Source organism: Capricornis sumatraensis, chromosome 19 (genome assembly GCF_032405125.1).
Source record: "Capricornis sumatraensis isolate serow.1 chromosome 19, serow.2, whole genome shotgun sequence".
Classification (NCBI taxonomy): Eukaryota; Metazoa; Chordata; class Mammalia; order Artiodactyla; family Bovidae; genus Capricornis; species Capricornis sumatraensis.
The window spans coordinates 66,176,699-66,191,393 of NC_091087.1; the positions used below are offsets into that span (position 1 = coordinate 66,176,699).

General features: G+C 48.8%; 1 protein-coding gene across 1 annotated transcript; it reads left to right on the forward strand.

Annotated features, from left to right (window-relative positions):
* The first annotated feature begins 1,270 nt into the window (after positions 1-1,270).
* Positions 1,271-8,704, forward strand: SERPINA4 (serpin family A member 4). The gene is given in 6 exon segments (XM_068991532.1): positions 1,271-1,526; positions 1,529-1,921; positions 5,893-6,036; positions 6,039-6,165; positions 7,408-7,567; positions 8,507-8,704. Coding segments are annotated over 6 exon segments (1,269 nt in total). The 5' UTR covers positions 1,271-1,279.
* Positions 8,705-14,695: the final 5,991 nt, after the last annotated feature.

Below are 14,695 nucleotides of genomic sequence, written 5' to 3' on the forward strand. Positions count from 1 at the left end.
TAGAGGTGACAAAGACTAGAGAGCCCCTTACATATGATTGCACCCTCCTCCTTGTGGCCCTGGGTGGGGGGACTTATGCTCAGACCCAGAACAACCTTCTCCAGCCACACACAGCTGGGGACCCAGATCTTCCGGCTCCAGGTGCTCTTGAAAAGCTCCTGCCAGAGGGGAATTCTGTGTAATCTCACCGAGAAGCTGGGAGAGTGTGTGAGAAGGGAGGGGTGTTCCTTGTCACGAGCGCCCCCCAGTGAGCACAGCAAACTGAACAGATGAGCCAGTGACTGTGTGGTCCCCACAGCCAAAGATATTTGCTATCTGGCTCTTTAAGGAAAAAAGTTTTCTGACCTCTGGTCTCAGAAAAAGATGACAGAGAATTGAATAAGGGTCATAGCGGTAGACGGGCTGAGAGACTGAATGGGGTGGGAGTGGAAGGAAGGCCAGACAGGTAATAAAGGGTGAAACTGGGTTTGGAGGCTGATAACGAGATAATGGTAGGGACGTGTGATGGAGCAGAGAAGATCTGGTGGAGAAAATCTAGCATCCTGTTTGGGGCAGGTTAAGTTCATTAGGAAAAGGGACCAATTTTAGTCCTGAGATTTTGGACAAATCATGTTGTGAGCATCAGTGATTTCATCTGTACAGTGATGTTAAGAATACCAGTTCTGTTTACCTCTACGTGGATAAGAGAGTCAAACAAAATACCATAAAAGTGATTTTGCAAACTAAAGAATACCACAGATGTTTGTGGAGTCAATGCTAGCATAGCCCTTGATTAGCGGCTTTGATGTGATGGGTCACTGGGTTAAGGAAATAAACTCATATGGTACAAGACAACCCAGGCTGAGTCCAGAGCCCTATGTTCTAGCTAAGATATTAAACTAGTTTGATGACTTTGTTGAGACACTTTGGGCCGAGATCAGGTGCGTTCAGAGTGGTCTGGCTGTAGACAAGACCCTTTGGGAGCCTCTGTTACCCCATCTCTGCAATGAGAATGGAGTCTAGTACCATGCAGAGCTCACAGAGACGGGAAAGGAAATGAGCTGGTGGACAAGGAGGCCTGTGCTTTGTAAATCTGAAGTCTGGCTATAGGATGCCAGGGCATCTCACGCGTGGAGGTGCTGGGTGTCTGCTTGTCCCCCTCAAGCTAGTCTGTAGGAGCAGAGGGACCACTTTCATCCTGGGGCCCTGCCCTCTGCCAGCCTTCTCTGAGGGGTGGGATGTTCTACTGGGGAGCTTCCTGGGTGCGTTCTTTTCTCCTACAAACCTGAGAGCACAGAAGATGCATCTGGCCAGCTTTCTGCTCCTCCTTCTGGCTGGACGCCTAGTCCTTTCTCAAGGTCAGCTGCATTCCATGCACTACGGCCAGGGTCATGCCCACCACCCCCGTCAGGCTCCCGGCGCAAGTAAAGGCTTCTCTGGCCTCAAGATCACCCCAGGCAACACCACCTTTGCCCTCTGCTTCCACCACCCTTTGGCTTCTCAAGCCCCTGGGGGCAGTATCTTCGCCCCTCTGAGCATCTCCGCAGGCTAGCTATGCTGTCCCTGGAGGTCAGCTCACACAACAGGACTCAGATCCTGGAGGGTCTGGGCTTCAACCTCACACAGGTATCAGAGTTCGTCAGCCACCAAGGCTTCCAGAACCTTCTGCACACTCTCCACCTCCCAGGCAACAGGCTGTAGATATGCATGGGCAACGCCTTGTTCCTGAGCCCTGAGCAACTGCTTCTTCTGGGATTCCTCAAGGATTGTGCAACCTTCTGTGAGTCTAGACTCTTCTGCACCAACTTCAAAGACTCTGTGATCATGACCCAGCTAATCAACCACCACATTAGGGAGGAAACTCGGGGGAAGGTTGTGAATTTGGTCAGCAAGCTCAATGCCAATAGTATGATGATGCTGGTGAATTACATGTACTTCAAAGGTCAGTGTGTTGGTGAATCCCACGTCTTCCCTTTCCCCCTAACTTATTGAAGGCTCACATGTCAAAGAGAAACCCATCAAAACAGAAAGTGGATGGATTGAGTCTGATACATTGAGCAGCCCTTCAGGAAATTTAATGTTAGAGCATCAGATATTTAAGTTTGTATAATATTAAGATTTCCATCCCTTCATACTTTTAGACAGGTTTTCTTATTTATTTTTTTAATAACAGCAATGTATGTGTGACAAACATCTTCTGAATTCATATCAATGCTTTACCCCTTACCAAGAGTGCAAATCCAGCAGGCTGTTTGCTCGAAGTGAGGATATGAGTCCCTGCTTCAAGTTTTGTTTCTAAGGATCAAATGATGTCACGTATTTATATGTTCCTTAGAGGAGGGCCTGAAGGGATTGGCAAGCTTTAGGTCCCAGCCAAATCCAACAGACCACTTGTTTGTGTAAATAAAGTTTTATTGGTACACAGCCACACCCACTCATTTACGTATTATCTCTGACTGCCTTTGCAAGACAGAGATCAACTGTTGCTACTGAGACAGAATGACCAGTAAAGCATAAAATGTTTACTTTCTGAGCCATTGCAAAAGAAGGTTGCATATCTCTGAGCATTAGACATGCTCAATAAATATAGCATTTGTAATTACTCTGATGACAACAATTTTGAAGACCTTTAAAAATACATAAAAGTATAAAAACATAATACAAAGTATAAAAATACATGGAAGTATTACAGGAAAAATAGAAGTTGTCCATAATCTTACCTTCCTGAGCGAACCAGCATTATTGAGCCTAATTCCTTCCAGTCTTCTATTTATACACATATGTAGATAGAGTTGAAATCACAGGGGGGACAGTTTCGTACAGTGTGTATCATTTAGGGTGCCATCCAGGGAGCAGAGTGACTGTAAGTGTTAAGAGAAAGAGGATTGTCCTAGGAATTAGACCTGCTGTATTTGTGGGAGGGACTAGGGAAGTGAAGACCTGGAGGAAGAATTTGGAGGGACAGAGAAAAAGGCACTGGAGCTGGTGGGCAAGTTGGAACTTCTCTGGAAGTCTGTGTGCCAGCTGGGCACATCCAGCCACCAGATCGGTTCCACATAGGGGGAGCTTGGGAAGAGGCCCAGGCCGTGGTCTGGGGACACAGTTGGGCACCACGGAGGAGCTGGACATTGAACTTGGAGGACAGCATGGGTATCTGCAGCATACACCTCCTCTGGTCTGTCCATCATCTTGTCTGCCTTCAACGGGCGATAGCTGTTTCACATTTGACTCCCAGTCTCATGCTGTGACCACCTTGAATCTACAGGAAACACATTCTGGGAAACAGCCCCAGACTAACAATTCAGCCACACTGGTCATTGCTTGCATTTTACAAGTAGAATTTTTACACATCATTGAAAATTTAAAAGAAAAGTTAAATTCTGCAATAACTATAAATTCACAGGAAGTTGCAGAGTTGTGCGGAGAGGTCCCATGTACCTTTCACTCAGGTTCCCCTGGATAATGTCTTACATTTGCTGCCGTTTTTAGTCACTCAGCTGTGTCTGACTATTTGCGATCCCACGGCCTGTAGCCAGCCAGGCTCTTCTGTTCATGGAATTTCCCAGGCAAGAATACTACAGTGGGTTGCCATTCCCTTCTCTAGGGGATCTTCCCAATCCAGGTGTTGAACCCACATCTCCTGCATTACAGGCAGATTCTTTACCACTGAGCCACCCAGGGAACATCTTACATAATTGTATACAGTTGCAAACCAGGAATTCATTTATAAAATTTTATTTTATTTATAAAAATAAATAAACTTTATTCAGATGTTATCAGTTTTCACATGCACTCATGTGTGTGTGTATTTTTACACTATTGAAAAACTTATTTAGATCTCATTTTAGTGGCTGTACAATATTCTATTAACTCCATTCAATTGGAAAAAATAATATAATTTACATGTATAATATACACTATCACCACACCCAAATCTCTGGCCAGAAATAATGAAGTTTTTGGTGCTCTTTTCCTGTAACCTTCTTTCCAGTTGGGTTAGTGCTCGTGGCACAAAGCAAAAGGCTCTCCAGAAATAGAAGGGAAATAGCCTGCCCTCTGACACATTTGCCCATCACTTTGGGGATATAAATGTAGCCCCAAGCCCTCAGTCTAGGTCACATGGTGTGAAGAGTGGAATGACTGTGGCTTATCTTCAAAAATGAAAAGTACCTAGAAGAAAACAAACCAGAGATGTGCAGCGTCTTTGTAGATAAAATTATATTGAGAGATACTGATGTGGGCAAATGAAAAAAAAAGTATACTGAATTTAGGAATAGGGAGACTTGATGTGCTAAAGATGTCAACCCCCCACCAACTGATCTAAATTTTTTATGTAATCCCAACAGTTTTGGGGGCAAATTTTTGTTTGTTTTTGGCTGCACTGGGTCTTCGCTGCTGTGCACAGGCTTCCTTTAGTTGCCGTAGGTGAGGGCTGCCCTCTGGGTGGGGTGCGCAGGCTTCTCTGTGTTGCTGAGCATGGATGGTAGTGTGTGAGGGCTCAGTAGTTGTGACACGTGGGCTGAGCTGCTCTACAGCACGTGGCATCTTCCTGGACTACAGATTGAATCTGTGTTCCCTGCATTGGCCGATGGATTCTTAACCACTGGACCACTAGGGAAGTCCCTCCTAACAGCTTTTTAAAAGATTATTTTTGGTGCCAGTTAACAAGCTCATTCTGAAATGTATGTGAGAGAGCAAAGGGCTAAAAAGGGAGAACCTGCCTGCTGGGGAGCAAGACCGGTTATAATCTACATTAATTTAGACTGTGTGGTACAGGTAGACCAAGGGGACAGAATAGAAAGGCTGGAATAGAAGCCAGAAGTGGCCCCTTGGATATACAAACATCTGATATTTGACAAAGCCTGCATGATAGAATATTGAGAAAAAGGATAGATTTTTTTTTAAGTGGTGTAGGGATAGTACCCTCATGGGGAAAAAAAAAAAGATTTTGTACGCCTCCCTCTGACTGATAGTAAGCATTCATTCCAGGTGATGTAAAGTTCTAAATGCGAAAGGTAAGAGCAAAGCTTGTAGATGATGGAGGGAAGTATCTTCAGGACCTGGAGGTAGGAAAATGTCTCTAAGCAGGACACAGAGCTCTAACCATAAAGGAAAAAACTGATATGCTCACTGTTAAAGTGGAGAATTTCAGTCACTAAAGCACACCGTTAGGAAAGTGAAAAGACAAGTCAGGGAGGAAGAAAACACACTGACAACATACAGAATTGATAGACAACTAGTGTTCAGAGAGCTGCAAATCACTAAGAAACAGCCCTATAGAAATAGGGGTCAAAAACATGACCTGGCACCAAGGTAAAATCAAATAAATAACCCCCTACCTAAACTAAAAAAAAACTTCCACGTGCTTGTGTTAAGTTGCTTTAGTCATGTCTGACTCTGTGCAACCCTATGGACTGCCAGGCTCCTCTGTCCATGGGATTCTCCAGGCAAGAGTACTGGAGTGGGTTGCCATGCCCTCCTCCAGCGCATCTTCCTGATCCAGGGATCGAACCCGTATCTCTTACATCTGCCTGCACTGGCAGGCGGGTTCTTTACCACTAGCGCCATCAGTTGATCCATAAACACAAAAGAGTACTCAGTCTTACTTTAAACTGAGAAAGGCCATGTCTGAAGCACAATGAGCTACCACTGCACAAACACCAGGTTGACAAAATGAAGTCCAACAATTTCAAGTAATGGGTGAAGATGTGAAAAGATCTTGCTGGTATCCTCTTGGGTCTCTTTAGAATCTTTCTGAGCCCCCAGATCCATGCCCCAGGCAGGTCCAGTGTTGAACTGGTGGGATGGTAAGGTAAGGGCCTGGAGTGATGGTTGGGAGGATGTGTTTCTTGGATGGAGGATGGGATTGTTGGTCCACAGATGCCTGGTACCCTCTTCCCTTCTTCCCTCCAGCTCTGTGGGAGAAACCATTCATCCCTTTCTTGACTGCTCCCCACAACTTCTGTGTTGATGAGGATACCACCGTCAAGGTGCCTATGATGCTGCAGGATACCCAGCACCACTGGTACCTTCACGACAGGTACTTGCCCTGCCTGGTGCCCTGATGGATTACCAAGGAAACACAGCAACCCTCTTTATCCTTCCTAACCAAGGGAAGATGGAGCAGGTGGAAGAGGTTTTGACTCCCAAGTTGCTAACAAGATGGAGCAACTTGCTCCGGAAGAGGTAATCCATCAGGGCATGGTGCAGGCTGAGTCTTCACTGTGAACCCTTCCAGCAAGAGCCAGTGCCCCAAATTGGCAGAGCACCACATTATGGAAGAAGTCTTACTTTCTCCAAGACTTTCCATGGGTTTCCTTAAATAAGGATTGCCAATATTGTATCTAAATTTTGCCCTCACCAGTGAAAAGAGAACCAGACTAGGAGTTAGGAATCCTGGGTTTAGATGTAGCCCTTATACTACCCACTCCTGTATTCTTGCCTGGGAAGTCCCGTGGATGGAGGAGGCTTGTGGGCTACAGTCCATGGGGTCGCATAAGAGTCAAACAGGACTAAATAACAACAACTTGTACTGCACACGCCCAGGAGGAAGTGACACCGGCTCTCAGGGTCCACATTGTGCAATGAATGAATAGATTTCTGGTCAAGATGCCGACCATTCTGCTACAGAGGCATTTAGGAAAATCCCACCCTCCCACCACAGGACGTAGCAAGGAAGCTTTCACATCACCCTGAGGCTATGAGGAGGAAAAGTCTTCAAACACACATAAGAAAAGGACCTCAGGTCAAGGCCATATGGGGGTGGGAAACTCACAAAACTCATGTGGTAGAGGAATTCTATCCAAAGAAGTCACCGGTTTCGAACAAGTGAAAACCATGGGGTCCCATCAGTTTAGTCACTCGGGTGTGTCCTACTCTTTGAGACCCCATGGACTGCAGCACGCCAGACTTCCCTGTCCATCACCAACGCCTGGAGCCTGCTCACACTCATGTCCATCAAGTCGGTGATGCCATCCAACCATCTCATCCTCTGTCATCCCTTTCTGCTTCTGCCCTCAATCTTTCCCAGCATCAGGGTCTTTTCCAATGAGTCAGTTCTTTGTATCAGGTGGCCAAAGTATTGGAGTTTCAGCTTCAGCATCAGTCCTTCCAATGAGTATTCAGGACTGATTTTGGCCCCATCAGAGACAAAGGCAAAACTGCCACATGAGGAGACATGTATCCCCTGACACGTGTGCAGAAAACTACCTCTGCTTAGAAGAGCTGCCAAAGGAAGGAGGCCTTGCAGATGGCTGACCCTGGGGTCAAAGGAGCCTGGCTTTAAGTCACCGGGAGCACTCACTGAGGGCATGGCACAGAACTCGATGGAGTGAGGGCAGGGAGCGAGTACCCTTGAGAAGAGCCCAGCCCAGATGGGACCCCTGGCTAGTTCAAGAGTCCAGTGTTTTAACCCACTGCCTCTTTCAGCCATTTTTTCAGGAAGCTCAAGTTGTATCTCCCCAAGTTCTCCATTTCTGGCTCCTATACATTAGATCAGATTTTGCCCAAGCTGGGCATCACAGACCTGTTCTTGCAGCGGGCTGACTTGTCTGGCATCACGTAACAGCTAAACCTGCAGGTGCCCAATGTAAGTCATCCATAGGTATCAACCCCTGGAGACCTTGGCGGGGGTTGGGGGGGGGGACTTTTACCTCTTGGAAGCTGCTGGGTGCTGGGTGCTCTCCCGGCCACCATATGAAGTCTCAGAGTCCGAGTTTTACTCAATAATCCCTGGGCATAGGGAGCCAAGAAGTAGCCCACCATGTGCTGGGTATGTTTCTTGACGCTGGGAATCCAGGGCCACCAGGCCCCTGCCCTCAGAGAGCGGTCCCAGTCAAGTCATAGATGGTGGCAACAAGAGTGATAAACGCAGAGACAGAAACAGAGGAAGGATGCAGATGAGGCTGGGTTGTTCCATACATTTCTTAGGTGCAGAAAGGGACCCATAACCTCAGTTACGTAAGATAAAGTTGTGCTAGAGGGTAGAGTCTTGGGTTTGAGAGTTCAAGTTTCAGTTCTGCCTCTTAGGAAACACTGAAAAGTTACCCACCCTCTGGATTTACCTTCCTCATCTGTAAAACAGACATAAGAACTTGACACCACAGGATGGTTAAGCAGATTTAAAAGAGCATAGACGCACAGCTGTATGCAATCGCTGTTGTATAAATAAGGGATCATTAGCTCAGTGACCTTCCCCACGGTGTAGAAATCCCTGCTGTGTTATCCCAACAAGTGGCTCTGGTCTTGAGTGGTCTCTGGTCCCTGGAGGCTTCCCTAAGCCCTGACTCATGCCCTCTCAGGCTTCCCTGGTGGCCCAAATGGTAAAGAAGCTGCCTGCAATGCCCTGGGTCAGGAAGATCCCTGGAGAAGGGCATGGCTACCCACTCCAGTGTTCTTGCCTAGAAAATCCCATGGACAGAGGGAGCCTGGCAGGCTACAGTCCATGGGGTCGCAAAGTGTTGGACATGACTGAGCGACTAACACACACATGCTCTCTCAGAGCTAACACTAGTCATTTCCCTTTCAGAGTTTCCACAAGGCCGTCCTGGTGGTGGATGAAGTTGGCACCCAGGCTGCAGGGGCCACCGGCAGTTTTGTCACCTTTTGGCCCTGGGACAACCACCAAGCCCTTTGGTTTAACCAGCTCTTCCTTGTGGTAATCTTTTCCACCAATGCCCAGAGCATCTTCTTTCTGGAAAAAGTGGTCAATCCCACAAAACCATAGCCCTCCCGGGGCTGGCTTGTCTGTTACAAGCAGGAGGACATAGCCTGGAGGGCTAGGTGTGAGTGGAGGATGCAGAAGATGCTGAGGATCCAGGGCGGAAGTTGTTGGTGAAGGATGCGGGTGGTATCTGATGGGTGTGGACTGGACACCCAGCTCCTCAGGGCTGTGTCACCCCAGACACAGATCATCTAACCTCTTGGAGCAGGTGTCTACCCTGGAAAGTGGGAGAAACAACCACCACCACCCCCACGGCCCAGGGTAGTTATACAGATTAAACGAAATGATGACTACGGGGAGCCTGGCTCAGCGCTTCCCGTATAGTGGATACTCAATCAGTGCAGCCCTTTTCCATCCCTCTGGGGTTTGCCAGTGGTCCCCTGGCACACCTGGCCCCAGACACAGTGGTGAGATGTTCCAAGTTCCAGTGAGTTCACGAGGTGTGTGTGTGGGGTAGGCGGTAGTGGCGTGGGTAGCCAGTGGACAGGGCAGGTGCCGTTTCAGAGCCAGGGTTCAGAAGGCCTTGGCAGGGAGCGTGCCCAGCAAGGCACCTGCTACCGAGACCGGAGATGGAGGCTCAGGGAGGCAAGCAGTCATCAGGGGCAGCTCAGGCCCCGCCCACCTGTGGTCACTGGGATGTGGCCAGTATCCCTCTCAGAGCAGGTTGCCATGGCCACAGACTGAGCTGCACAGGAAGGAGAAGCGTGAGATGTAGGAGTCTAGAGGCCTGTCTTCCCCTCCCTGCTGTGCCATCGAGGTGCTCTGAGACATTTGTGGTCCTTCCCCCTCTGGACTTCAGTGTCCCCACCTCGGTAATGTTAGCTGGCCCAGTATTAAAAAGCAGAGACATCACTTTGCTGCCAAAGTCCATCTAGTTAAAGCTATGGTTTTTCAGTCATGGTTGGATGTAAAAGTTGGACTATAAAGAAGTCTGAGTGCCGAAGAATTGATGGTGTTGAACTGTGGTGCTGGAGAAGACGCTTGAGAGTTCCCTGGACAGCAAGGAGATCAAACCAGTCAATCCTAAAGGAAATCAACCCTGAATATTCATTGGAAGGACTGATGCTGAAGCTGAAAGTTCAATACTTTGTCCACCTGATGCGTAGAGCTGACTCATTGGAAAAGATCCTGATGCTGGGAAAGACTGAAGGCAGGAGCAGAAGGGGAGGACAGAGGATGAGATGGTTAGATAGCATCACCAACTCAACATGAGTTTGCGCAACCTCTGGGAGATAGAGGACAGGGGAGCCCGGTGTGCTGCAGGCCATGGGGTCACAAAGAGTCGGACATGACTTAGCAGCTGAACAACAAGTGGCCCAGCTCAGACCGTCTTTGAGTTTGTGGGGTGAAGCCTCTGAGGAGGGACCACTCAGAGTCTGTAAGAATAAACCTCTCCCCCTCCCACAGGAGGAGGCAGGCTGACAGGACCTGGCTGTGTTTGTCCTAAACCTCAGTAATTTCCAGCAAATGCATTTCTCTGGGCAAGGCCTAGTGGGTTTGGTTCGTTTGTTGGTTTTGATGGTGAGTGTCAGAGGCAGCAGAAGGTCTCACAGCCACAAAACCAGAGTTTTCACTGGTGATGAAGAAAAATAGACTGAGAGCCATACATGGAGCTGACGATTATTCAAGGATCAAAATAGTCCAGGGACTGTGTGACCTGGTCCTGGTCCTTGGCCCAAATAATGCCATGATGGCAGGAATAGGATTGTGGCAGGAAGCTAGGAAGCCAGTATCTGGAGCAGGAGACAGACAACTTTTTTGATGGAAAAAGCCATGGGGAACAGAGCGAGGAGCGGAAGTTTCTGGGGGGTCTCCCCTCATTTCCTCTGCAACACAGCTGATGGCCTCGGGCGTCACCAACAGAGAGAAGGCCCTATAGGAGGAAATAGCTCAGCAACACCAGCCCAGCGCTAACCACACCAGCTCTGGGCTACAAGGTCAAGGGCCTGCCAGTGCTCAGCACCAAGTCCTCCAAGGCCCCGAGGACCTCGCTCTGTTCTTGCCAACCCCGGTTTTATTGGTCCATTTCCCCCTGTACCTGCTGGCATGTTGGATTCTATTTTTCACCAACCAGGCAAGAGATAGTTAAGCCCAGGCTGACTCACTCCCCTGTCTGCCCCTACAGCAGCAGGGGGTGGGTGTCTTCTTCCCAGACAAGCCTGGAAGAAGATGCAGGCCTGGGGTTACCATGGCAATGACGCTGCTGGGGTGATGTGAGGAAGTGAAGCTCTGGTAGGAGGAAGGGGAGGAGAGGGGTGCAGTCCCCTTGAGAGTGATGCCTTCTTCTGATTAAGCTCATCTCATTCCCTCCTCTGCTCAAAAGCACTCAATGGCTCCCTATTGTCTCCAGGATAAAGTTCAAATTCCTCCAACTGTAGTCAAGCCCCACCCCCCACCAATCTGGTCCCTGCCTGCCTCTCCTGCCCCCCACCCCCTCACTCGCCCAGTGACTGCACTCATGGAAAGTCTGAGTGTCTTCCCAGCCTGCCCATAGCTTCCCACCTTTGGGCTTCTCTCCCTTCAGATCCCTATCACCGAGAATGCTCCCTTCCCCATCTCTGAGAATCTACTAGGATTTCCAACAAGTACCTCCTGCTGTCCCTAAGGCAGACGGTCTTGCTACCATCAAACGTGGCTGCCTGACATTAATCTCTGCCTCCCACTGGGTCAACCCTGGCCCCTCTTAGACGGAACGTCTCAGAGAGAGGACCCTGTTCACATTGCATTCTCTTCACTCACCTCAGTACCTGACCCCAGCGCTGATCGTCTGGCCTGGCACGTGACTCAGGCCTAACCAATAGCTGGTGACTGAATGAATGAATGGAAAAGGCTGTACCCTGAGCAAGGTCCCATGTTATTTGTTCTGTATCACCACCCCCTGACACACCCCAGGGATTGATTGGGTAAATATTTAGTCCAGCTTCTCAGATTTCAAAATGTCCTTTTGGAGCATTAAAAAAAAGAAAGATCTACAGGGCTGTGTGTGACCCTTGTTTTGCTACTTGCGAGGCACACTGTGGGCACGGAGTTCAGTGTTGGGAGGCAGCGGGTATGCTGGTGATTTCTGTCATTCTCCTCTGGCAAGAAAGGCACAATCTTTCTGCACTTTGCAATTGGAGAGTGGAGGGAGGCAAGGGAGTCACGAGTGTCGTGGTGGAGTCTGGGGGACCCGGATGCCAGTGGATGGATGAATTGCCCTGCCCTCATAAGCAGGTGTGGAGAGAAGCATCGTGGGTTCCTTTGGTTATTCATTCTCTCATTCAACAAAGAGTGGACTGGCCACTAGCCAGGAAGCCAGGGGGATTTCCTCAATGCGAGAAGAGGCATTTGAAACTTGGGCTGAGACAGAAAGTCTGCATTCCCAGCGTCTCTGTCACCTGCACTGAGGGCAAGCTCTTACCTCTCTGGATTTCAGTTTCTGCACCTGTAAGTGGGTACATAATCCCGTAGCACCTATAGAGGTAGGGAGCAGATGGACATGGGATCCCCAGAAGATCCAGGCCTGGGAACCCCCGGCTCTGACGGAGCCTGTGAATGTGTGGACATGTGAAGGGCCGGAGGGTGTCTGTTCCATCCCTGGCTGCCTGGGAAGGTGAAGTGTCCTTCTCTGAGCCAGAGCAGAGCTAAGCCTAATGGTTTCCAAGCTCTGAACATCTGCAGCAAGCAAGGCACAGTGACAAGTGCTTTCAGGGAGTTACCAAGAGGCCATGAGCATCTGAGCGCAGAAACTGGACTTGGAGCCAGAATGCTTGTGCTCAAACCTGGACTCAACCCATGACTGAGTACACGAGTTGGTTAGTGTACTAATTTTGCTCTAACAAAGGACCACAGCTGAGTGGTTTAACAACAGAAGTATATTATTTCACCCTTCTGGAGGCCAGCAGGCCATGATCAAGGTGATGGCAGAATGGTGGAGTTGATTCCTTCTGAGGCTATGAGGGGGCATCTGTCCCGGCCTCTCCCCTGGCTCCTGGAGGTTCCCTGTCATCTTTCCTTGGCTTGTAAATCTCTGCTTCCTCTTCACTTGGTGTTCCCCCTGTGTGGGGGTATCTTTCCAGATTTCCCCTTTTTACAAGGATGTCAGCCATGTTGGATTAAAAGCCCACCCTAGTTACAAATGACTTCACCCGAACTAATTACATCAGCAATGACCCTATTTCCAAATCAGGTCACCTTCTGAAATGCTGGTGGTTAAGTCTTCAATTTTAAGGAAACGCAGTTGAACCTACGACCTAATGTGGGACTTGGGTCCCCCCCTCTGTGCCTCAGTTCCCTTGCCTGTGAAATGGAGATGAGGCACCTAACCCATAAGTAGACTCTGGATGAGTTACTGTGTCTAAAGCACCTGCCTTTGCTGTTCTACAAATACTCACCACTGTTATTTCGTCTTATCTCTTATCACAACTCTCCCCTAGAGCAGGGTCACAACTCCACCTGCCTGCCAGAGTTGGCAGGTGGCCCAAGCAGGTAAAGCAGGCTGACAGTGATGGGGACTGAGAAGGTGGAATAGTAAGAGCCCCCACTGAAAGACATTTCTGTTCCACACTGTCACACTCACTCGGGGGTGACAGAACTCTGTTCTGCCCGGGGTGAAACTCACCTATTGGGAATAGTGTTCTTTGTTGCTCTTGATGTCAATGGAGAAATTAATCTAGCATGACTTACTCGGTCCTTAAAATCCCCATATCCCGGCCACTGGCTCATCCTACTGTCTCACCCCAGTTGTTGTGGACTGAATTGTGTCCTCCAGAAGTTTGCATATTGAAGCCTGAGCCCCCAGTGAATGGGCCTTCAGGGAAGAAATCAAAGTTCGGTGAGGTCATAAAGATGGGATCCTGATCTCATAGCACTTAGTGTGCTTATTAGAGGAAGAAACACCAGAGCTTGCTTCTTCTCTCTCTCCCTCTTTCTCTGCCCCCACACAGGCACAGAGGAGGGGCTGTGTTAGGACTCAGCAAGAAGGCGCCATCTACAAGCCAGGAAGGCAGATCTCACTAGAAAAGAACCCAGGCATCACCTTGGTCTCGGACTTCCAGCCGCCAGAACTGAGAAACATGTTTCTTTTGTGTGAGCCCCTCCGTCTGTAGTCTTTTGTTCTGGTAGCCAGAGCAGACTAATCTGTGCCCTGAGACACCCTCAGAACTTTCTCTTCCAAGTGTCCCTGCCCCCAGCCCCCCTTCCTTCAGAACCCTTCTGAGTGGCAATGGGGAGTCAGGGCTTGCCCCGTTCCCCAAATTCTCAAGCTAGTCCCTAGAATGTAAGCCTGGGACATGGTACCTGGGGTGCCTCCACGGACATTTGCTGGAGAAGTCTTTTCAGCGTCTTGTTTAGTCCCATCTTTCATCAGAAACCCATTTTAAGGTATTACACTAGCCTCCCATTGCTGCCGTAACCAATTAGGGCCAACTGAGTGGGGTAAAGCAACACAATTTTATTCTCTTATGGTTCTGAGGGTCAGAAGTTCAAAATGGGTCTTCCTGGGCCAACATCAAGGTGTCGTGTCAGCCGAGTTTGCTTCTGGAGTTCCTGGGCCCAAGGCCCCACATCCCCGTGTTTACTTCCTGCTGCTTCCCTTTGGACTGCAACCTGGCAGGCTTCTCTGTCCTCCACTATCTCCCAGAGTTTGCTCAAATACACATCCATTGAGTCTGTGATGCCATCCAACCATCTCATCCTCTGTTGTCCCCTCTCCTCTTGCCTTCACTCTTTCCCAGCATCAGGGTCTTTTCCAATGAGTCAGCTCTTCACATCAGGTGGCCAAAGTATTGCAGCTTCAGCAGCAGTATCAGTCCTTCCAGTGAATGTTCAGAACTGATTTCCTTTAGGATTGACTGGTTTGATATCCTTGTGTGGGACTTTGTTCTTGCAAGAGACTCTCAAAACGTAACAAACACTGATTTCCTTCCTATAAAGCATAGTTTGGGAATCTCTTGGTTATGAGATGAGGGACTCTTGCTTACCTCACATGGCACAATGGATGGAAAACAAAGCCTG